The sequence below is a fragment of the Sceloporus occidentalis genome, unplaced genomic scaffold (genome assembly GCF_023333645.1).
Source record: "Sceloporus occidentalis isolate IW3139 unplaced genomic scaffold, rSceOcc1.0.p SCAF_17, whole genome shotgun sequence".
NCBI classification, from domain to species: domain Eukaryota; kingdom Metazoa; phylum Chordata; class Lepidosauria; order Squamata; family Phrynosomatidae; genus Sceloporus; species Sceloporus occidentalis.
The window spans coordinates 10,322,062-10,348,331 of record NW_028316997.1 but is presented as its reverse complement, the minus strand read 5'-3'; the positions used below and the strand labels follow the sequence as shown (position 1 = coordinate 10,348,331).

Sequence of the window (26,270 nt, the reverse complement as noted above, 5' to 3'; positions counted from 1 at the left end):
GCTGCGTTAGATAACGGGAGCGGAAATCCGTAGGTTAAAGGGCCGTGCAAGCGACCAATAGGCTCACTCGCACGGCCCCTTAACCCTTTAAAAAAAAGTTAACCCCTAATAAAAGTTAACTCCAATGCTGCAACTTACCCGGCAGATCCCACTGGTCTCCCTGTTCTATCAGTTAAATGTCCGTGTCACGGTCACGTCCTCGGGTCCTGTTAGCCGCGGGCGGGGGTCTGCTCGCAGATCACGGGGACCCTATACTTCTCCCTCCGGACCCGTGGTCGGCGAGCGGACTACCGCTCGCGGCGCACGGGCACCCGAGGGACGTACACGTTCTCTCCGTGCCGGCGGCGAACAGACCGACCACCGACATGGGAGAAGGAGGGTCGGATCCGGGAACTCCTCGACGAGCAGATCTAAGGCTGCCCGTCTATGCAGGCGTTCTCAGAGGGGTTCCCTTACCTGCTGCCCGGCCGCCGGTCCGTCCACTAGGGGCGCAGCTACTCCTTCTGGCTGGTGCCGTGGACGTGATGGACGTCTGGAGGCGTGGCCTTGACTCTGCTCAGGGCGGGATCTTCTGTTTGGCGCCAGATTTAAAAACCTTGCTGTCCTTTCTCAGGCACCCTGTTGTGGTCTTTGCCTGTGACTCTGAGTTTTGCTGCTGATCTTTGTTTTTGGACCCTTGCCTGCTTGACCACCCTTTTGCCTTTGTGATTTTGTACCTCTGCTTACCTGCTCCTGTGTACCGACCCGGCTTGTCTGCTAACCTGCTCCTGTGTACCGACCCGGCTTGTCTGCTAACCTGCTCCTGTGTACCGACCCGGCTTGTCTGCTAACCTGCTCCTGTGTACCGACCCGGCTTGTCTGCTAACCTGCTCCTGTGTACCGACCCGGCTTGTCTGCTAACCAGCTCCTGTGTACCGACCCGGCTTGTCTGCTAACCTGCTCCTGTGTACCGACCCGGCTTGTCTGACATCCTCACCTGTACCTGTTTGCCATACTCAGTACTTACCTGCTACCTGTGTTCACGGAGAGTGTCTCACTGTTGGGATCATCTAAATCCTGGATTACCACTGTTGGGGCTTCTCCCTATTCAGCAGTTTTCTGGGCAGAATAACTCCTGCGGTGAGTACCTCTAGTGATACACGAGCGACAGTCCGTACAAGCGACTTTATTGGTCGCTCGTACGGACATTTAACTGATAGAACAGGGAGGCCAGTGGGATCTGCAGGGTAAGTTGCAGCATTGAGGTTTTAAAAGTCTGCACGAGCGACTCTGTTGGTCGCTCGTACAGACTTTTAAAACCCCAATGCTGCAACTTACCCTGCAGATGCCACTGGTCTCCCTCCCTGTTCAATTAGTTAAATGTCCGTACGAGCGACTTTATTGGTCGCTCGTACGGACATTTAACTGATAGAACAGGGAGGACAGTGGGATCTGCAGGGTAAGTTACGGCACCAGGAGTTTAACAGTCTGTACGAGCGACCCTATTGGTCGCCAGCAGGGGGCTCGTCTGCCATCAACCAATGGCAGATGAGCCCCCTGCTGACGACCAATAGAGTTGCTCATACGTACATTTAAACTCCTGGCGCCAGAGCTGCGTTAACCCCGTATTAACCCCTTAACCGGGGAAACGAAGAAAAACCGAATACGAAGAATGTCCACGAATATTCGCCCGAAGAGAAGACAGGAACAGGTGAATATTCGCGGAATACGAAGATTTTTTTCCCCCCGAAGACGAGCACGAACACGAAGAGCCCCCTGGTGTCCAAGTCTAATATATATACACCCATGCATTTAATCCATTGATGAAAACTAATATACCATTGCCATTACACAATACTGAAGCTTTATTCCTTTTGCTAATGATATTGCTGGATGCCTCAAGGCTTTCACATTTTAAGTCATCTCCGTTGCTTTCCTCCTTCTGTGTATTTGAGTTCTGTTCCTGTGAATAATATGCAACGCTATACTAATGTGCATGCTTGAAACCTCTCTGGGTTTGACCCAGGTTGATTAGTTTCTTCTTTCTATGGAGCAGGAAGCAGGTTTTAGCCATGTTCAGTCCCCACATACTTTACACTTACATCTTATCCACTTTTCACTCATCCAAAGGCATTTTGGGGCTAGCCTCATTCTCATATCTCATATTTGTGGCTAGCCAGCTTCTTCACAAAATCAAATGAGGGAGGGCTCCAGAAAGCCTACTTTAGCAAATTCCCAATTGTACCCAAGAGGCAAAGCTAATGTATGTTAACATTTACTTTTTGTCTATATTCTTTCTCCTCCTCACTAGTCAATAGACAAAGGTGATCATAGAAGTGGTATTCATTGTCTCTTGTGACACTCTAAAAATTATTTTTTTAAGTTGAAATTATTGAAACTGTAATACATAGAAGTGTTATTAAAAAAAAAAAAGTAGTTTTGTCTGAGATATAAATATAATTGTAGTTTGTTTCCAAATTAAGTACCACTGATGTTATTTGTAAATGGAAAGTTTGACACTTTTTTGCAAGTGTCATGGTCTGATGTTCTAGGCTCTAATAATCATGCCACAATGCATGCTTTGATGCAAAAAAACTATAAAAAATAATTGTATTATAAATTAAATGAAAGTGTTAAATAATAGTCTAAAATCCATTGTTTGTGTTTGAATTGGCAAACAGACAACTAAGTACTCATTGCCGGTTGGAGCCTTTTTTGGTACAGACTCAGGTGTTCAAAATTATTATTGTTATAATTTGTATTTTTTTTTTCTTTGCTAAGTCTGAAGGAACAGAATCAATATTCAATAGGGGAAGTATTGCGCTAGGAATACAGATGGTTTTCGAGTATTCTTACATAAAAATTAAGTTTCAGAAAACCATTCAAACTTTGCTAACCACCTGTATCAACCCATGAACAAATTTAAGGTTCACTGAAATCGAATCAGTATTATTGTTTTAATTGATTTCTGTATTTTTTCCTGATTGTCTTTTAAATGCTTTACCCTTTTTAAAGCATTTGAAAAAAGTGCACTGGGAATACACTTATAAAAGGCCGTATAAAGTAAAGTGTCCTATGTAAAGGATAATGAAGAAAGTGGGTTGCCAGCTAATTCTGTTTGTTTCAGAATGACAGAAGATATTTATATTCTCTGCAGTTAGGGGTGACAACACATAGGAAACCCAATTTATTCTAAAAAATAATTATAGTCACTGCCACCTGCCATAAACAATTTTTACCATGATATGAGAAGCTCATCTTTTAAAACGTAATTATACTTTATAAATATTTTTACTCTTTTACTGAAAAATATATGAACTGCAAGAAGAGACACATGTTGGATGCACTATCCACAATTGGAATCAGAGGGATTGTAAATATATATATATATATATATATATATAATATATATATCCTTTTTCTTATTCCTCTACATCTCCCTGCATATGTTTCTTGACCCCGCATTTAGTTGGCATTATATGCATTTCAGAAAAAAAAATCTCCAAAAAAAATTTATGCTGTTAAAATTAAAATAATAATGCTGTTCTAAAGCATTCTATATATAACCTTTATTCTCATCCAATCTCTTCATCAAATGACATTATTTTCTAATCTGTACATACAATTATTATATATATTATATAACACATTTATTTGTTTGCCAATATCTGTGTGCAGTGCATTGTGAACTTTTCATGCTCACTCTTTAAATTGGTTCATCATGAGCATTCTACCCTTATTTTTCTGCAAATTGCAATCACTTGGCATTCATATGAAATTCCTACAGGGTTTATTATTAAATGTCATTTTGCAAAGATTGAGTTACTCCACCTTTTGTTGTTCCGTAGTACTTTCTTTAGTCAAGTTTAACATTTGGAAAAAGGGAAAATAAATAATTCTTGCTTACTTCTAAAGCATAAATGAAAGTACGTATTGTTAGCTTTATAATATGTGCACATACTGGCCTTACAAATGGGTTTAAATTATTGTGTCCTCATGGGATGTGATCTCAGAAAATTGCTTAGTTTCTTTGTTTCTTATTTTTTATTTATTTTTTTAAACTCATTTGTTTATTTGCATTTAAATAAATGCAAAGTGTATCTATACAGTTCCCAGAAATGTATTCCCCTTCAGAGTGCTGAGAAATGAATGCACTGACTTTTCCTTTGGGAGCTAAGACATCTTGTGTCTGGAGATCCTGCTTCCTTGTTACGTGGCACAGACACAGTTACCATAAGGACTTTTGTAAAATACCAACTAAATCATGGCAAAAATAGTAACTTCGAAGGAGTGATTGCATTGAATAAGTTGTAACATCAAAATGTTCTATTTCCTAGACTTAGAGAAGGCAAGGTTCAGTATGGTTTCCCCAGTGACTTTGTGCAGTTGCGTTTTGCATTTAGATATATTCATAGGGGGAACTGCTAATATTAAATTGTCTATAAAGTTTAATCATGTTATTTTAGTGTGCTAATCCCTGGGTATTTCCTCTAACTGAACATAACTTCATACAGATAATAACTTCTCCTTATGTGTTACATAAATATTGTAACGGTTTCTCCCAACATCCTTGATACATGACTTGAAAGAATGGCAGACACTTAATCTAAACTGAGTTAATTCATTTCAATTCATTAACACCTAAGTGGCAGACTCATTTTAAACACACCATATACAGTAGAATGAAGGAGGTGACTTGTAACTAATAACCAAGTCTAGAGAAGTCTTAGGTAATAAAACCATCATACTGTACACTCTAAAAGTTAATGAAATACATACACCTACCCTATAAAAAAAATATTTTAATTTATATTGTAGAGCAGTCTTATTTATTTATTTAGTTTTCATTTTAAATAACAGCTTGCCTCCTGTTCTACTGTGTCAGCAATGGTGGGCAAGCTGGCTGTTCCATAATGGCAGATGTACAAAACAAGTCAAGTACCAGAAACACCACAGAAATACAAGATGATTTGAACCAGAGTAGAGCCCAAGATCTGGCTTAGCTTTAACATGTGAGGAGAGAACAAACTGGCACCTTGCAAGACCTTGAGCTTGACCCCGACTTGAGCCAGTGCTAGCTCATCCAACTTAAGCCAGTGCCATATACAATGATCAGCCATGTATCAGAATGTAAATTGTGGCATTCTGATGGAAACTTTAGAGGGGGAAGTTTCAAGTTGAGCCACACAAACACACATAAACAAAATGACAGCTATTGTAGTTCTTAAACACCGAATGATTTCAATATAAAATTCTGATCACTGTGCTTAAAAAATAAAATTGCACAAAATTATATATTGTGTTGAGTTCATGCTCCTAACATTATTAACATACATTACAACCTACAATTATTAGGTTTTAGTGGGTTATTATAACTGTCTGCTTTTATATTCATTCTCTAGCATTTCTTAAATAATTGCAGAAATGAAACAATGAAGGCGTCATTTAAATACATTTAAATTGCTTGTCTTGAAGTTTCTTCTTTTGACCATTCGTACTTGTGACATGGTTATGTAGTAAAATCAGTAATTTGTGAAGAATAACGTAATGTGCTTTGTTTATAAGTGCTCTGCTCCAATGATTGCAGTTTTAATAGTAATAGTCTTTCCCATGCCATATGACAGCATTCTCTGTGACTCCATAAATATAATTACAGCCACTTCATTAAAAGATGCAAATATTAAACTTTTAACATGCTGTTTACATAAGTACATTATAAATAATAAAGGGAAAAGGGCAAGCATTGAGGGCAGTTTCCCTAATTTTGTATGAAAAATAAGTAGAACAAAAATAAATAATGGGGGTTTTTTCTTTCTTTTTTTAACTTTGAAGCTTACTGATAGAGTTTTACATGTTAGTTGTGGAAAGAAAATCAGCAAATTTAGTAAGGATGCTACCTTATGCTTAATGCAATTTCAGTTGCCAATAAACATGCTATTCTTACCAAATCTTATTAGCTCATTGACAGGTCATTGTTTACACTTTGTAACATCATCCATATATCTTGTTAACGTTGGCTATTATCAAAGATAGGAATTTTAAACAATCTTCACTCCTTACTACTAAATTCAGGAATTTTTAAAGAATATAAAAATGGCAATGACTATTTATCCACTCTTGAACTTCAGCAACCAGTGGGCATGCGTATTATAGAATTTCATAACCAGACTGAACCTTGTTCTTTAGGTTATTTTTACTTTATTATAATGATGTTCACAAATCTCTATATGTAAAACATGTCACTTCGTAGGGATTTATGTAACTATCATAGGCCAACTTTTCATCTCTGATAAGCAAAATTACGGGCCACCCCAAATCAGTCTGATGTTCTGTGTTAAATTGTAAACTTAAGTAGTCAGGGAAAACAGTGCATACTGGCGTAATATGGCTCTCATGAAATGCCAGGCAGCAGTACTGATTATATGCCCATGCTTGTTCTTTCAAAGTGACTGGCAATATGCATTCAAGCTGACCTTGTGTCTCCCCATACCTGGAGTCTCAGGGTGAAGAACTGCTTTTTTGGTCCATGTCCCATCGTCTTCCTTCCCTCTCCCTACTAGCCACTAAAGGGTGTTTGGGGTTAGCCCTACCTCCACCTAAAGCCACTCCCACAAAACAAGTAGAGTCCTCGGTAGCTTTCCCTAGCTAGGTATGTGTATTTTATTTATTTAAATTTTTTTTATAATGTCAAATTTGTAATTAATTCAAATAAATTAATTTATTACTGAAAACTTTTCCTCTGTTTTTGTTTCTTTTCATATTTTTTCGTGCTGTTTTCAGTGTGAAAACCTTTTGAATTATTTTAAACCATAGATAGCTAAATATGCTGCACCAGAATTAATATTATCTTATCAAGCCTTGATAGTAATAGCTGAGAAGATATAGCTGCTTTAAGGTCATAAGCCTGCATACATTACTTTGGTTACATGCAGTGATTTCATTTCCCTCTAGATTCATTCACAAATGTTAAAAACACCACAGTGAGAGGTTTTTAATGTTGTTCGGCCAATAATAATTACAGTAGTTGGAAGTGGCAGATAATCTATTTAGTATTCAAAGAAAAGTTAACAATCTCTCCTGGGACATAAATATATCAAAACCACTGCTTAAAAATCAGATGATGCCCAAAAAATAGCACAGAGGAGAATTAAGTACCAATAATAATAACTTCAGAGGAAAATATAGGGATATTCCACGGTGAAATATAATAAGCTCAAAACTGTAAATAGCTTTGCCACACATTAAGATTCTGAGAACAATATGTACCAACTTTATAAAACTATTAGTGGCTGGAAGGCAGCTAATCCGCTAGTCTTATGACTAGAACATTTCAGAAAATGGTCAGAAAGTAGCACTTTCCACTGGAGTTTTTCCGAGGCAGAAACTTATTATGTTGTTATGGCTGAGTTTCAACCTCTATGTGAATAGTAGCATAATACAACATATATAAAATTTCAGGGAACAATATATGTGGAGTGATGTCAGTAGGTGGCAACCAGTGGTTCTACTCCTTGTCAATGGTCCTGAGGTAGTTGTAGAATGAAGCAGCCAAAAAAGTGTGCTTTCCAGTGTAAATCCTACAGAAACATGTTTCAGCTTTTGCTCAGCTCTGCTTATAACTCAGACAAGCTTAAAAGTTTATTAATTTAAAAGTGTTAGGACAGTAATGGTTAGCAATTAGACACTCATTCAACATAAAACATGTATTAAAGAAACTCTCCAGCCACCATAAGCACTTTAATGCATATGATAGCTGAGGGGTCCCTTTAAGTTTTCATAATGTCCCTCTTGCAAATGCATGGGGGGTTCAGAAAACTCCCTTCATATGCACTTGCCCCTTTCCTTATCCTCCAGTTATATTCCACTGAACAGATCTCCTGACAAGTCTCAGGTAAGTAATCTATTTATTTATTTTTGTTTTTAAAATGAGTACTTTAATATAGATTATTCTCTTATGAAGCTGTCAGGGACAGTAAACTAGACTTGTGAACGATGAGCAATATCAATTTGGACAATTTTTATTTAGTTTTTGGTACATTGGTTTTTGCACCATGAATTTAATTTCCTGACCTATCCGCTCAGACAAAATTCAGTTTTTAACTTCAGAATGAAATTTGTTGCAATATTAATTCTCTCCCTCTATCCTTCCCTCATTGTCTTCGAAGGAACGCACAAAATTCCCCAAAAATGAATCTGAACGCAGTGTACAGAAGTGTACAGCATATTATCCCATTAAATTTGGGACATTTTGAGAGTAAATAGTTCCTCAGGTCGTCAGACATATAAATCTGGCCCTTTTACATAAGAAAGTGGCATGTGCACGATAAAGGTATATTGTAAAACCATTGTTACGGTAGCACCAACTTTTTGCCCTTGCGCTTATCCTATTTTTATCTTATTTTCAGTTATTACTTTGGAAAATGAAACTTTCAGTACACAAAAGCACTGTTATCCTGGCACATCTTAGGGTTCTGCTTGCAATACCAATGTTTAATTTATTTTAGCACAAGCTATCACAAATGGGAAGTTTTGTGTGTGTTTTAACAAATATATATCAAATCTAAACCTGTTATAAAGTTGCCAAGTTTATGTTGTAGGTTCCGTACATTAGTCCCGCAAACACCATGTTGTAGGTTTATTTAGTGTACTGGACTGTAAAATACAGGATATGGGAATGTGACAGATTCAGTTTAAGCAATAACAATCTGGCACTGAGAAAAATAGATACTCACTTCTATGTAGAGGTTCCAACTCATAACAAAAATAACTAAACCTCAATTTCTCACAAACATAGTTTTCATTAGAGCATCTCGTTATATAATAAAACATTGTACTTCTTGGTTCTTGGTTATAATTCAATATTATCATTAAGTTCTTCGGTGACATTCAGATCACCCTGTTTCTGGTTTTCTCTCTTGAATGTTCACAAGTTTTCCCTTTTTACATTATCACATCTGTGTGAACTTTATACATCCAATTCCCTTAATTCTTTCATATACTTTTATACAAAGATTAGTATAGAAGCATGCATAATAATGTACTTTAATGCACTTCTAAAAGGGGGAAAAACAATAAAACTTACCTGCCACAGAATTTCCATTCTACAAAATCTTCTTTCTTCCTCCATGATCCGAAATTTCTTGCACTGACTGGCTGTCTAAATTGTCAGTCTGGGGCAGGACGGTCCTTCCAATGGAATCAATGGGATTATTCATGCTACTGATTAATAGTTTAAGAAGCCAGTGAGTGACAGGAAAGTGTTCCCACTGAAATCAATTGGAAGACTTTACACATGCAGGTTCTAAACAGCCCTGTAGCAGAACCAGCACTGGATCTAATTTGAGGTGTGTACATCACTGCAATTTTAAATCTTACTTTGGATTTGGTTGATTTTTGTAGCTGAGAAGCTTGCAACCTTCAGCCTTAATGGTAAGCTCGGCCAAACTACTTATCAATAATGGTTCAAAACACATCTGGTTCATTTGTAATCTGTTGTATGCCTTAAGGTGCCATTAAAGGAGAAAAGCCAAGATGCTATTATATGAAAGAACCATTTTCTAAAGATCAAAAGCTAAAGCTTATTTTATTTGTAATAATGTCTTGAGACATTATGTGACATTACTTTAACTCCTTGTTTGCCTGGACTTCACATGTTAAAGGACGACACAAGCTCCACACTATAATATACAAAAAATATGGTCCTTCTTATGTATTCCTATCTCGTCTTTACCAGCTTGGTTGAACTTTGCCACCTTATCCTCTTGAGCTGATCTACACATTTGTACATCTCTGTGGAGTATTTTTATGCTTACTAGATAAGCAATGTTAACAGTTATCTTAGTTAACAATCACTCATTCATGATTAAATTTCTTTTTCAACTGCCACAGTACTTGTGTGAGGATAGTGGGGACTGTGGTGAACTCAAATTAACCTACCTGTTAACCCCCCAATAACCAGAAACCAACCAATAACCACGCAACAACTTTCTTGTATATAAAACAGGCCACAGCTTTATTAAACAAACATTTAGTATGCACTGTATTAGCCTATAACATAAAATATATAAAACCTTCATCAAACAACCAAAACAATACATGAATAATAAATAACAAAGGAACAAACAGACCACAATTTATATGGTAAAATCAGAACAACCTTTATTGGGATCAGCTGATATAGTTCCCTATCTTCATTAACACAGCTAACAGAGGCATGTAGCAAATAGGTACACAACCCAACCCCAAATCCTTTTAACTCTGGGAGTACACAGACAATAGTCCAGGAAAGGGAATTATCTTGTACAATAGAGTTCCTAGTCTGTGTTATCTCCCTTTAGCTGCCAGGCTGATGCCTTCCTTGGATACCCTGTGGAGAGGAGTCTGTTTTAGTTTAGTTTAGATCAGGGAAGGCTGTGCTGGTCTCCACCCCCCAATTATCAGTAAGCCACCACCATGTTTCACAGTGGGGATGGTATTCTTTTTGCTATAGGCCTTGTTGACCCCTCTCCAAATTACAGTATGTCAGAAAGCTGTGAGGTGTGTCAAGGTGTTGTTGGGCATATTGTAACCGGGCTTTTTTGTGGCATTGGCGCAGTAAAGGCTTCTTTCTGGAAACTCGACCATGTACCTAATTTTTGTTAAGGTGTCTTAGTATTGTGTTCCCTGAAACAACCATGTCATCTTTTTCCAGAGCAGCCAGTATTTCTCCTGAGATTACCTGTGGGTTTTTCTTTGTATCCCAAACAATTCTTTTGGCAGTTGTGGCTGAAATCTTTCTTGGTCTACCTGTCCTTGGCTTGGTATTAATAATTGGCTTGAATATATTTTTATATCCTTTTCCATCTTACCTCGTTACGGAGGTCTTTAGAGAGTACTTTTCTGCTCCTCATGGGTCAGTATCTAGGCTGCTCAGTGCATCCACATGAGAGCTAACAGACTAATTAACTATTTATGCACAGACACTAATTGGAATTTAAAAAAACAGGTGTGGGAAATTAACCTTTAACATTTTAACCTGCGTGGTTCACCTTGTGTGTCTGTAACAATGCCAAACATTCAAGGGTATGTAAACTTTTGATCAGGACTATTTGGGTGATATATGTTACCATTATGATTTAAAAAGGAGCCAAACAACTATGATAAGTGGCTTCATATGATCACTAGCCTTAAATAAAAGACAGGGCTTTCTGCATGATCAGTCATATTTTCAAAATCAATGCCTACATTCCACAATTTCTGCCAGGGTATGCAACATTTTGAGCACAATTGTATTGCACTGGTGCCTGAACAAAGTGTGTTTGTCCTATACACTGCTGGAATGCAGGCTAATTTGTTCAAACATAAAAATATATTGTACCATATTGTTTTGCTCTTAAATTATAAACTCTCCTTCCTGCTAAATGTCAAAAAATGTGTCACACATATTAACAACCAGAGATCACATATGCAGTCCATCATAACAAACATAATGCCTTTTGGGATCCTGTTCTCCCTCTGGTATTCTGGGAGTCACGAGTAATGCTGTTATGTCTGATATGAGGAATGAATCTTCTTCTCTATGAATACATTACTATCACAGGTCTTATTAACACATCTTAGCTTGTCTCACTTATTGAATATTTAAAAGGCATGCAACATATCAAAGCAAAACATTACTCATCTCTGTGACACTCAAGGATTATTTTGTGTCTTAAAATATCCTGATATTTACTAAACATTATATTCTTCTAATAATTCATGAAAGGACCCATTGTCATCACATATCCTCAATTGACAATATATCATACAGTCCATTTATAACATTGAAATGAAGAGTCTTTGAAAAAATACAATGATATATCAAGCAATAGATTGAAAAATCAATTCTTAGAAAGGAAAGCATTAATAGCAAAGTGAAAGATATATATATATATATATATATATATATATATATATATACATGGCTTGTTCCACTTGATAACCAGTTCTAAAATTTTCAAGAAAGAATGAAATGAATAAAAAAAAAAAAAATAGGTGAACAACTATAAAAATAATAGCTGGAAACTCTTCAGAATGCCTATATAATGTATATAATAAAACGTTATCAAATTTGCTCATCAGCAAGTGTGACCACCTCTATAAAAGTCAAAGTTTTCTGATCTGAAGCATTCAGGTGTGTGTTAACACAGTGCCCGGAAGGAAAGACATCAGCAATGATCTAAGAGAAGCAATTGCTGCTGACCATCAATCTGAGAAGGGTTATAAGGCCATTTCCAAACAATTTCAATTCCATCATTCTACAGTGAGAAAGATTATTCAAATGTGGAAAACATTCAACACAGTTGACAATCTTCCCAGGAGTGGACATCCCAGCAAAGTCACCCCAAGGTCAGACCATGCCATGCTCAGAGAAATTCCAAGAACAACCCAAGAGTTACATTAAAGACTTGACAGGCCTCAGTTAGCATGTTAAATATTAAAGTTTATGACAGTGTGCTAATGAGCTTTAGATCAGGCTGTAGGTCAGACAGCTTCCGAGACTTCTGAGTGATCTTGATTGAATCAAAACAATTCTCAGGTGATGTTGGTTGTTTTAGAAACTGCTTCAGACAGTCCAGTGTGCTTATCATCTTGTAAGTCCAACTTTATTTCCACACTATTATACTGGTGGAAAATACTGCACAATTTGGTCTGTTTATTCTTTTGTCACTTTACTCAGACCTAAAGATATTGAGAAGAGCCTGATTATCACAGAATAACTTTAAGTGCAATACTTATCACACGTAAAGATACACATTTGCTGGCTACACTATTGTTGTTTTTTTATTTTCTATTTTCTCCCCATTTAACACAGGCGCCCCTAAGTTGAAGCGGATCTGTGCTTAGCCAGCACAGCATCCATGTCAACCCTGACTGGTGTTGCATATCCTTAAAAGACAATGCTCAATGATATAACTTTATATCCTGGTGCTTAGGTTAGAGGACAGTGGCTGTCAAGGTAAGCACTTGGGGATGGCTGGTGCCCAGGATCAGGCATTGGGCAATGCTTTGCAACAATGCACCACTGGCAATCTCTGACTTAAATCTCTGTTTTATGGAGCTATGTTATCCTGCCTTTTCCAGTTGATTTGTTTTCTTCTGTACTTGCATATCAAGTAGCATTGTCTTAATCTAAGAAGTGTGTCCAGTGTTTGAAAGCATTCTATATATGAGTAAGTTGAATTAATAAAGGGGATAATATATGCTTGGTGACATATAAAGTGTCCTTCTTAGTGATACTTGCATTTTACCTTAGTATTTCTTTCCACTCAACTTATAGTGTGCAGATTTTATTTCAGACAGAAAATCAGGCATCACACGGTAAACTCTCAGCACAGTGCAGTTTCCAAAATCTAGTTATTTGTAAGTGATGTCAGAGAAGATCGAGAAATGACCTGTATTTTGATCTAAGCTGGTAGAAAGTAAAGTGAAACAGAAAGCAATAATAGGCTATTTTCAGGGTTAGACATAGTAAAACTACCAATTTTTACTCTAAAATGTACTTTAACTTCCTCCAACATAGAAAGTAATACACCCAGACTCTTAGATTTTTTAAATATAACTTCCAGTGTCAAAGGGATTGGAATGGAGTTCATAGAACAAGACCACTTTCATAAAAGGGCAAGGCTCTAGATAAAAGGGAGGAAAACTAGAACATATAAAAGCAAATATTATTAGTGCTAGTTGTTTGCGTTATACTGTTAATGTTAAATTTGGAAGGTGCCTCAAGTAATGTTGTAATATTAGGATAATGCTTATCATAGCATTTACATTTTTCTGATGCCCCTCTTGCAAATGCATGGGGGTATTCTGCAGAATCCCCTGTAGGCATTTGCCTCTTTGTCTGCCCCTGTTTTCTGTACAAGAGATGTGTGCAGCCATACACATCTCGTGGCAGATAATATACTTACCGCCAGTCAGCTCCAGCACTGACTTGGCGAACATTTTGAAGGATTCCTATGAGGTGTCAAAGTCAACCTTATGCAAAACTTTTTTTCCTCATTTCAAAGAATGCATTTTAAATGATTTACTTTAATATGCCTTCCTTTATTGTGAAGCAGACCGGGACTGTCAAACGCCCCCTTTAATACTATTTATACATGTCTATATCCACTAAATATACATTCTGTACACAATATGGTAACTAATACTAAAAACATGAACATTTTTAAAATATGGTTAGAGAAAATCTATGGAAACAGTAACTATTATATCTGCAAGATTTAAGGGAGAGACTTTCTATCTTACTCTACATTGGCCATGGACTGACTAAATACTGCATCTTGTGTGGGTCCAATAGAGCTATACATTTTCCTTGCTAAGATGGAGGTCAGTATTTGTCATTGGAGGTGTGCAAAGCTTTTTAATATTCTTATAGAGTAGCACCACCTATAGGACACCTTATAGGACAAAAACTGTGACACAACTATGTCTTTTGAGATATTCATTTGTTTTACAAATTCCATTAAAAAAATCTTGAATGGTTATTATAAGCAGTTTGGATGATAGAGGCTAGGTTGGGTAAATGTCTTCCCTATGTCCTTAAGTAATAGAAAGCTTGAGACAGCAGCTGTGTTGGAAAAACTGAATAATGCTTTTGAACCAAATACAGCAATTTAATATTGATGGTATGTTATGAGTTTTATATACAATCTAGTGCATTCATATGCATGTAATTGTTTCACCTTGGAAGCCTCACGTAATACAAGGGTTATTTCACAGAGGTTTGTTTTTGAGGTTAAGGGCAACATTTACAAAGCAGCCTAAGGTAATTTCAAACGACAGCCCTGGGTGAAGACAACATCTCAGTGCTCAATGAAGGTAGTTGAATATTATGTGCCTGAATACACTTACATTTTGCAATTTACTTTTAGGCATTATTCTCTTATTAAAGTTTACAGAAGACAGAACAAATTGAGCACAATGAAAATAAGTAAATAGAAAATACAAGGGAATATAAGTTGGCTGTAATTATTTTGTGATTTTAGATTTATAATTTAAAATTCCAGCAGTTGTGTTTTTTTCTTTATAAATGATATCTAATGGAAACTGACTTTTGTTTTTGTACTTTAACAGTAAATTCACAGTAAACATATCTGAATTTAAGGTATGGATTAATTAACATTTGCATAATTCAGAAACAAACATTTGTTTGTGGCATAAAAGCAAATCAACAAAGTTTTCCATTTTAGTACATATAATATTCTGTTACTTGCCAATGTAATGCCATAATGGTTTTATGAAAATAGTTCACTTAAATTAAATCATGCTATGAGGTCTCACCAAGTTACATTCAATCATCACCCATTCAATTATTTCAGAACAAAGGTTATTATGGCACAATTTTAATATGGTTGATTTGATTAAAATCAAATGCTCATAAATGTTTTGTTCTGCCAGGTGGAAGACATGCAGTGGAGAAGTCGAGAACATACACAGCCAGCATCTGTCTGTAGCATGCCGTGCAAACCTGGAGAAAGAAAGAAACAGGTGAAAGGCGTCCCATGCTGCTGGAATTGTGAACGATGTGAAGGCTATCATTACCAGTTGGACGAGGTCACCTGTGACCTGTGTCCTTTAGATCAAAGACCAAATGTAAACCGCACTGGTTGCCAGCTAATCCCTATTATCAAACTTGAATGGCACTCTCCTTGGGCTGTTGTGCCTGTCTTTATAGCCATTCTGGGAATTGTGGCAACAACATTTGTAATTGTCACCTTTGTCCGACACAACGATACACCTATTGTGAGAGCATCTGGACGTGAGCTCAGCTACGTGCTACTGACAGGAATTTTTCTGTGCTATGCCATAACGTTTTTAATGATTGGAACTCCAGACATGGTAGTTTGCTCCTTGAGACGAATATTCCTGGGGCTTGGAATGTGCTTTAGTTATGCTGCATTGCTCACAAAAACAAACAGGATTCACCGGATATTTGAGCAAGGAAAGAAATCTGTCACTGCCCCAAAGTTTATAAGCCCAGCTTCTCAACTAGTTATTACTTTCAGTCTTATATCTGTACAGTTGGTTGGAGTCTTCATCTGGTTTGTGGTGGATCCTCCACATATTATAGTAGATTATGGAGAACAAAGAACACCTGACCCTGAAAATGCAAAGGGAGTTCTGAAATGTGACATTTCTGAACTGTCTCTAATTTGCTCCCTTGGATACAGTATTCTGTTGATGGTTACATGTACTGTTTATGCCATTAAAACTAGAGGGGTTCCAGAAACCTTCAACGAAGCGAAACCTATTGGATTTACTATGTATACCACCTGCATTATTTGGTTAGCGTTTATTCCAATATTTTTTGGAACAGCGCAGTCAGCTGAGAGGGTGAGTATTAATTGTTTATAATTATACTCTGGCTTTATTTATAAGCATATGTGTAATAATGTTTTGCAAAATTCAGAACTGTAAGTTCTTAGTACAGTCAATAATAGTTGACAGCCGAGCTTCTTAAAATGTAACCAAAGGTGTTTCATTTTTTGTTTAAAACGTTTACTTTCATGGGGAAGTGGGTTCTGTGTAGGTTAAAAAAATGTAGCGATTACCAGGATGAATTGTTGTTCTGTTTATTTGTTTACTTAACTGTAATGGGTCTTAATCATAAAAAGCAAGTGTGTATTGTAATTTATAAAAAACAGTCCATCCATGTTGGATGCATTTGTACATTATTTTTTTTTTTTTTACCAAAGTACTTTTTTTTTAAATCTTTTTTTACTTTTTTGAAACCATGAATATTTTTAAAAATTCATCATGTATGATTTGTGCTGCTTCCAAAAGTACCGCAATATGTATTCCGCTATCTCTGTATTCCACAAATAATTCATATATTTCAGCAATTCTGTATGTTGCCAAAATGGAAAAATACAAAATGCCATTTTCAAATGCAATTTTTCATTAGGTCAGCCACAAAATAAGCACAATATCCAGTAGTCTGATTATAGTGTGGTCATAAAGCAGATATGTATATGCACTTATGGAATGCTTCCCTGTTCAAAGACAATAAGCAGCTCTACAGATAATACGTTTGCCTTAGGGAATAGATCCCATATATGTAACTTTTGTAATTGATTTCACAAGCCCATTCTAGTTGGAAAATGTTTCCATATTTTTCCATCCCAACATACAGTATATCTGGCATTAGTTACAAATGGCATTCCAGAACTGTGCACTATAATGAAGTATACATTGTTATCTAATATCTACTTCAACTAAGAATCTGTAATATTGTGTTATCAGCATACATTTTAAAGAAACAAGTATGTTTTATAATCTAAGAACTATGGAGTGACTAAGGTTAATATCTTATATACTAAAGTGGGTTGATGCTAAATGTGTTGCAGCGTCAATTCACCAACTTCATTATTCATTATTGAGTGCAAGCCCCAACCAGTTGCTCCTGTAAGAAAGACCAGTTAGTGTATAATGCCAGGGGAGGGCTGGCACCTTACTCCACCTAGTAAACATACACACTAGCACACCATTTACATACATGCTAACTATAGCACCTATATGGACTCACATTAACACATTACACACACACATGGCCTTGAAAACACACTTATGTTCAAAAACTTGGACGCTTTGCCTAGTACTTTTAGTACACAAATGGCTATACATATATATTGTAGGGAACAGCTCACGCATGGGGCGGCAATGACATCCGGATACCTCTCTACAAGCCTAAGGTCTGGCACAAAGCAAAGTAACAGGTTTTCCATAGGTAAAGCTTCATACCTGGTGGGCTGCAGCGCTGGCTGTAGCTGCTCCTTCACTCAGTTTCTCCTCTCCCCTTCAAACCTAACAGCCCTCTCTTTTAAGGCTTCCTCCCCAGTAATGAGCTTAGGAAGCCTCACCTCAGGGCTCCTGGGTTTGCTACCGTGCCTGGCTGAGGAAACCAGGTGAGATATATACCCCATCAACCACTCTCCCATACACTTTACCACAATATATATATATATATATATATATATATAACCATATAGAACATGCCTTGTCAACAGTTCATCAGTCATCTCGAGTAAACATGGGAAATGGTGTACCTGCCTCAGTGGGCAATGACAATTTACATACAAAGCTTACTTGTAAAAATTGATTTTAAATGTCATTTCACTGTGACAGATGAAGTGACTCACACAAGGTCACACAGCACTGTTTTGTAGCTTCAGGTTGTGCCCAGAATCAGCAGATCTTTAAGCACCACAAGCCAATCTTCTGCATTTTATTTAACAGCATGAATCTTTAGGTAAATGTGCTAACATGGTAACTGGTGCTAAACATTAGTAAAATAAAGGAACCCTCAGTAAATATCAATTGCCTCTTTATATATATATATATATATATATAATTTAGTACAACTGTCATAAATACAGCTTCTTGTTGTTTTAACATTGCATAACATAACATTCATACAGATTATATCCAATTGTGTTTGTAGAAACAAACATGCAGTATGTCCACAGTAAAAAAGTCAGGTGTTTGTATTTATTACATATGAATACATAATTAAGTTTCTAGTAAAAAAAATACCACATAAAATATATTTGTTTTGTGTGCGAAAAAAATATAGAAATTCTTCTTTACTTATGTTAAAAAATGTAAAACTGGAAACTGCACATAAAATTGGAAAACATTTTATGTTTGTAATTATATAGGGATACTCATTTATATGGATAGAAATAGCAAAGCTCATTTGTCGTTTATTTCTACAAAGCTAAAGGGCAATGGCTGTTACTGGTTTTTACTGGGGTTTTAATAGACTATTCATTGAATCAAAAAAGCTTTCATAACTTCTTTGGTCTCTTCTTCAGATGAAATGAGAAACCTGCAACAGCAGATCAGGTGAGGGTGGCACACTGGCAGTCAACGGCCCATCGGGTATTTGACTGGTGTGTCTACTACACAAACAATATAATTTCTCTTAAGTTGAGATATAACTTTGAATTGAATAATAAAAAGTATAAAATACAAAAGATATTGCTTATATAGTGCATTCAAAACCCTGTGGTGTCATGAGGATTAATCAGATAATCAGATAAGGTGGTGGCTTCCACCATCTAATATATACAGTACATTGGCATAACTAGGGGCACAGCATGTGCCCATAGCTATGGTCCCAATTTTTTTTATAAAATATGTCATTAAAGATTAAAAAATCATGAGTGATAACAAATAATTTTAAAACAAACTCAACATGATCCAAAGTAAAGAGTTCAGAAGTCAATTATTTGAATCTCTGAATGCAAATATAATGGGGAATAATATTATACTGAGCTTCCACATCTAAATTTACAAATAACTCTCAAATGGCAACCTAATTAAAGAGAGTTTTTGAATGGTGTGTTTGGTGTCCTGTATATAAGAGTCTAGCTTTTCTACAAAAGGTCTTAATGTTTTATCCATATAAATACTGGCATTCTGTATCAGACAGTCATTCTGGTGTATTTTTAAGATTATGTAAGCCTTTCTGAAGACAACAAAATGTCACAATAGTGGGATTGAAAGGAAGAATGACATTAAATTCATTGATTGGAAGAAACCCCTAACCCTTCCCATATACCAAAAGATCATGTAATTAATGTAAACACTTTACAGTGGGATCATTATGTGAGATCTGATAGTCCTGCATGTCTGATAGATTTCATAGACACAGATGTTCATATTGTATAGCATCCTTAACAACAATATTTTCCCCTTTATCGGATGGTTTAATTACTATAGTTTTATTTATTTTTAGCTCCTGATGAGCTTGTTGTTCAGCTCTTTAAGTATTAGATTGTATAGAGAAGGTGGAGGGATCCAATTTTTCAATCTCTTTTATAACCAGACACATAAACCAACATTGGAAGATTCAGTAAATGGACATGTATATTTCGAAAGGTGGTTTTGGTTTGCTCATGCGGCCGGTAGTGCAATGCTGTTCTGGTAATAAAGAATTCAGATCACATACACAAATGTAATCTTGTGTAGTTAATCCAGCTAATTTAGCTTCCCCTTCATCCTGTTTACTGTACTTTACATGAAGTAAATATAGATCTTTAATTCATGAGAATTTATTAAAAGATGGAGTGAAGACAAAGGTCAGGCCCCTTTGCAGAAGTTTAATATGTGTTTTACTTAAGGCCAATTTAGAAAGGTTGATGATTGGATTATCTTGTCTCTAATGCTGATTCTTGGGTTGATTGTAGTACTTTCAGATCTCTTAGACTATTCTGTTCTGTAGGTATTGAATTTGAGGTATCTAAAAAAAAAAATACTGATTTTTTATGTAAAGATTTCTTGTGGGTCTTGACCAAACCATCAGCCTCACAAATGAGGCTCACATCATTTTAAAAGAACAATTAGGAAGTATTGTTTGCCAGTTCTCAAGGAAATCTGTATTATTAAGATTTATAGGTGGTGTTTTAGACACACTCAATCACCTAGGGACTAAATTGCTTTTTTTTATTCGCCAAACTACTTACCTTGAATGCAGTTGTTTTTGTGCTAGTTTCCTGACTATTTTGAATCTAGTATGTAAATTAGGAGTTCCTTCATCTAAAGGTATACTTGGTGAATCTATGGAATAAAACATTCATTGTTTCTAATTGCCAATTATCTCTTAACATAGGCAGCAGAGAAAATAACAGCTTGTGTGCACTTCAAGAAAGGTCTATTGATTTTATTCAGGTTACGTTATCAAAATACCAGGTTCCATAACCATGCCAGAACCTTTGCATATTTTCTCCAATAAAGGTTTTATTGTGTTTTATAGTTTTCAAACATATGGAGCAATACAAAGCAAAAGACTAAGTCAATTCTGTAATAATTTTATATGCAATTAACTAGCATGTTGACACATAGATAACTGTTCTGAGAGACATGCAGAATTGTTTTGTGAATTTTTTTATAGTTAATTGGCTTTTGATACTTACATATAAAAACATGCCTAGGGGTTTTAGTGTAGCTGATATTGCATGAAATAGGTGCTAAAATCCCTTATACCCCCATTTATCAAAGCGAGCTAAAGTAATTATTGATCCATGGCTTGAAAAATCTTGGGCATCAAGTCACCTTGGTTACTGGAAACCACTTACTGGGTTTTGCAGCCCTATGCTTCCCTACAGGGAAATGCTTGTTATGTCACTCCGCTGGGGCTCCTCACAGCAGTCACTTCACTGTGCCCCAGTAAAGCGTAGGGTGCTAGATTTAAGATGGCAGAAGATAAGCAGCAGAGCAGCAGGTCTCCACAAGGTGAGAGGGGGAGGGAGGAGGAGTAATGTATGTGAGTGTGTATACTGTAGTGTCAGAGTAAGTGTATGTGGATAGTGCTGGAGTAAGTCTGTGAATGTATGTGCATACTGTAGTGTCAAAGTCAGTGTGTATAAGTATACTGCTAGAGTCAATATGTCTACTGTATTGTAGTGAAAGATTCAGTGTGTATGCATATATAATAATTGTGTATTTTATATATGTATATTGTTAGCCAGTGTGAGTATGGTGGATTAGGCGGGAGTCTCTGTGCAGGGACAGGTTCGGGCTCAGAACCCTGTGCGATGTCTGTGGTTGCATACTGCTTCTTCCTAGGCAACATCTACATGAACAGGACTGACAGAATGGGAAATTGACAGATGGCAGAGTCTGAACACTAGCAGAGAGACACCAGTGGGGAGACTGGCAGATGATGTCAGACTAGCCAAGGAACCTGAAGAAGGATGGCAGCGGGACATGAGGAGACAGAAATCCCAGTGACCAAAAGGCCTCCTGGTAGGGACATGTGTGGTCTCCCAAGCTCAGGGTCGCTGGTTCTAATCCCGAGGTTCCTGACAGAGTGTTTGTTGTTGTATAGGGTGTGCATGTGTTATAAGAGTGCGGTGTCATCATGTCAGTGATTCTCTCGTTAACACAGGTGAGAGTGTTGTGCACAAGGCTGGAGATCACTCTGTTATGGTGATTGAGTTAGAATTGCAGACTGGAAGCTTTAAAAGGAGGTTGGTGCTTAAAAGTATTGTTCTTCCTCTGTTAACCATGGGTGCCTGCAAGGAACCATGTACTGTCATCATTGCTTTCGCACAAAAAGGGCTACACAGGCAACAATATTGCTGCTAATAAGATGGAACCTAAATCAACCATTTATCAGATCATCAAGAACTTCAAGGAGAGAGTTTAAATTGTTGTGAAGAATGTGTCAGGGCGCCCAAGAAAGTCCAGCAAGCGCCAGGAACATCTCCTGAAGTTAATTCAGCTGCAGGATCGGGCACCACCAGTGCAGAGCTTGCTCAGGAATGGCAGCAGGAAGGTGAGAGTGCATCTGCACGCAGAGTGAGGTGAAGACTTTTAGAGGATGGCCTGGTGTCAAGAAAGGCAGCAAAGAAGCCACTTCTCTCCAGTAAAAACATCAAGGACAGACTGATATTCTACAGAAGGTACAGGGATTGGACTGCTGAGGACTGGGGTAAAGTAATTTTCCCGATTGTTTGGGGCATCTGGAAAAAAGCTTATCCAGAGAAGACAAGGTGAGCGCTACCATCAGTCCTGTGTCATGACAACAGTAAAGCATCTTGAGACCATTCATGTGTAGGGTTGCTTCTCAGCAGAAAGTGGGCTCACTCACAACTTCAGCCATGAATCACGAATGGTACCGTCACATTCTTCAAGAGCAACTTCTCCCAACCATTCAAGAACAGTTTGGTGACGAACAATGCCTTTTCCAGCATGATGGAGCACCTCGACATAAGGAAAAAGTGATAACTAAGTGGCTCGGGGAACAAAACATTGAAGTTTTGGGTACATGGCCAGGAAACTCCTCAGACCTTAGTCCCATTGAGAACTTGTGGTCAATCCTCAAGAGAGTGGTCAAACACTCTGACAAATTCTGACAAACTCCAAGCACTGATTATGCAAGAATGGGCTGCCATCAGTCAGGACGTAGCCCAGAAGTTAATTGACAGAGTGCCAGGGCGGATTGCAGAGGTCTGGGAAAAGAAGGGTCAACACTGCAAATATTGTCTCTTTGCATAAACTTTATGTAATTGTCAACAAAAAGCATTTGACACTTATAAAATGCTAGCAATTATACTTCAGTATACCATAGTAACATCTGACAAAAATATCTAAGAACATTGGAGCAGCAAACGCTGTGAAGACCAACACTTGTTGTGTGTCATTCTCAAAACTTTTTGGCCACAACTGTAGTCATGCCTAGGGTAGCACAAAACATAAATGCACTACTGATAAGAACATGTTTCATTATATATATCCGGGCAACCAATGGGAGACTTATAAGTCACAGGGGTACAGTTATGATTCCATATCACAAAGGAGCCCAACTGCTTTTTGGAACCCCAGTTTCTGGAGTTTAGTGTGAGGAGGAGACGTTATGCACCTTTACTGATTATCCCTCACTATGTTACTAATTGTAAGTTATTATTAAGGCAGCCTGCAAGGGGAAGACAATAATCTCCAGGTACCCTGAAATACATTTGGGAGAATAGGTTGTGCCCACCCATCTTCATGCACAGTTATGCAAATGAGAGGGTGCAGACCTGGTAGGAGAGTTTTGAATGGTTTGTAGATATGTAGGGTCTCCATGATTCCTAGTGTGTGTAACAGTGTGCTACCATTGACCACAAATATGCAGGATTTTAGTGCCATGCTTAGATGGGTGCTAATTACTATTGCTATTATTATTTGAAATATATGGCACCATTGTATTGCCCAGTGCTATAAAGCAGCCAAAATGTGGATGTGCTGAAACAAAACATTAAGAGGGCCTTGCTATGGGAGATACTTACCAGAAATAATGCATTATATCTAGTGACTATAACATCTGCATTATTATCTGAATATATTTTCAAGGTCTTTAATGGCTATTTTTACCATCAACTACTGTTTAATTAATGTAAAGGTATTACTTGTGTTTTTTTGTCAACTGTGAATGCTAAAATTACTGAATTCTTGTATTTAATGGCATAATGTATGATTTTTGTTTCTACAATGGTGCCTGACTCAACTAATTTGTGCATTATATCTTAACCAAAATTACACATGTTGTGCTGTTCCAGGGGTTGCGAGAGGGAGGTATGGATGGAGGCCTGTTCAATATTTGCCACCAAATAGCTTGTCAATGCAGCCAAAGATGGAACATGCAGGCTTTTGGGGGGCAATAGCAAGCTGTTTGGGGACAAAGAAGGCACATACAAGCTGTTAGAGGGCAAATATGAAACAGACAAACTGTTTGGGGGCACTGACAAACTGTGTGGTGGAAAACAGCCTATCCATGCTATCTTTGCCCCCAAATACTTACACATTCATGCTAATGTACAAACACTTACACATTCATGCTCACACACACAAACACTTACACAAGTACATATACACATTCATGCTCAAATACACATACAGTAAACATTCATGTTAACACACACTTAAACATGCGTTCTCATTCTAACATACATTCATACATACTGTGAGGACCCAGGTAAGCAGGTCGGGTAGGAGCCCAGTAGCAGGGGACACAAGGGGTTCCGTTTGTACCCCACGATGCATGACAGCAAGTGGGATGGTACGGACAGGCGCAATGAAACACAGCACAAACAGGATACTTGGAAAGGTACTGTATTGATGAAGGTGATAGGACCAGCAAGTAAACGCAGTAAGTCTCTAGGCAAGATGCCCACTGGCAGGGCTGACGGATACGGAGGCCCACGGGATGGGCTGATGGATACGGAGGCCCACGGGATGGGCTGACGGATACGGAGGCCCACGGGATGGGCTGCCGGATACGGAGGCCCACGGGATGGGCAGACGGGTACGGAGGCCCACTGGCAGGGCTGACGGCAGGAAGCCCACTGGCAGGGCTGACAGGTACGGAAGCCCACTGACAGGGCTGACGGCAATTAGCGCACTGGCAGGGCAGGCGGCACAAATGCAGGTACAGGCAGGAATGCAGGTACAGGCAGGAATGCAGGTACAGGCACTGGTTCAAGGCCAAAACAGAGCGGTCTAAACACTCTAATGCAAAGGCCCTGACTAAAGGGCAGGTTAATAAAGGCAGGTTCTACTCAGGTGATCAGACTCAGCTGACCTGGTAATCTGATCCCGAGCACTCCAGAGGGAGGGGGAAGGTGGCCACTAGTGGTAGCAGCAGGACTACAGCAAAATAAATCATCCATGGTCCGGGCTAGTAGGGTGGAATCCTGACACATACTCTCTCTCTACACCCCAGGTCTATACAACATACATGCAATTTCTAATCTATGCCAGTATATTTATGTTTGGTATATTTGAATATAAAGCTGTTTTCCCGTGTTACAGACCTGCCTAAACAGAGCAAATATGATTGTGTTACTAATAGTAATACTATAGGCAAATATTTGCAACTACAAAAAGCACACTGGTTCGCAAAGAAAACCTTATTGAGTGATTAATGAGTCGACCATATTGTATATGACAGGATGCCATATGGCGTATCACATATAAATGGTATTTCCTAGGATGCATTTTTAAGTGGATGCATTCCCAACACTTTTATGTGATATTAGTATAACAAAACGGTAAATGTATTAATATAACTTTTTGATGTAGTAAAAATTAGGGTTATATATTCAGTGGAAAATCAGATACATATAAAAGGGAGCAATTACTATTAAAAATGCATTGCTCCATTTGATATGAATGCAAAACATTTTTTCTTGGTTAGCAAAGTTTCTTGCTATTTTTTTTTCTTGAGCAGCAGACACAGAATAAACTTTATGACTAAAACGAAACTACTGAAAGGCTAGTAGAGAAAGATATCATAATTTATTTATTCCTTATCAGAAATAAAGTGAATAAAAGCTCTCTCTCTAGTATCTGGTGATAACACTGCTTTATAAATAAGTAATTTAATCAGTTTTGTAGAACATGCAGATGCCTGTAACATAATTATATTGTTTCATAAACCCTATAAATGTATTTATCATAGCAAGCACAGATTAGGTACAGAATTGTTTTAGCTGACCATGTCCATCATGGAGGGACGCCCGGACGCTACATGTTTAGCCAAATAACCTTCCCTGGCCGCCATAATGTTTAAAGATTGCACTGCTTATCAACTTCACTATGCATTATGAGGTGTCATTTACAGTGTTATTCTTCTGTAAAATGGACCTCTTTAAATTTTTGGGGGGTCTTTTGCCCCCCCTCCATACTTTGAATTTGCATGCCTTCAACTATAATTTGCACAATTTAAAGTAGTATGACCTGGCATGCCCAACAATTGACAGATTAGGGAATTTAATCCTCATTTG

At 37.6% G+C, this 26,270-nt stretch overlaps 1 protein-coding gene across 1 annotated transcript in view; it reads left to right on the top strand.

The window, feature by feature from the left end:
• Nucleotides 1-26,270, top strand: part of LOC149302832 (metabotropic glutamate receptor 8-like) — a 300,096-nt gene that overhangs the window by 227,445 nt on the left and 46,381 nt on the right. Inside the window, exon 7 of the mRNA XM_089481946.1 lies at nucleotides 15,397-16,332. Coding sequence (XP_089338072.1) covers nucleotides 15,397-16,332 — 936 coding nt within the window. The remainder of the gene's footprint in view (nucleotides 1-15,396; nucleotides 16,333-26,270) is intronic.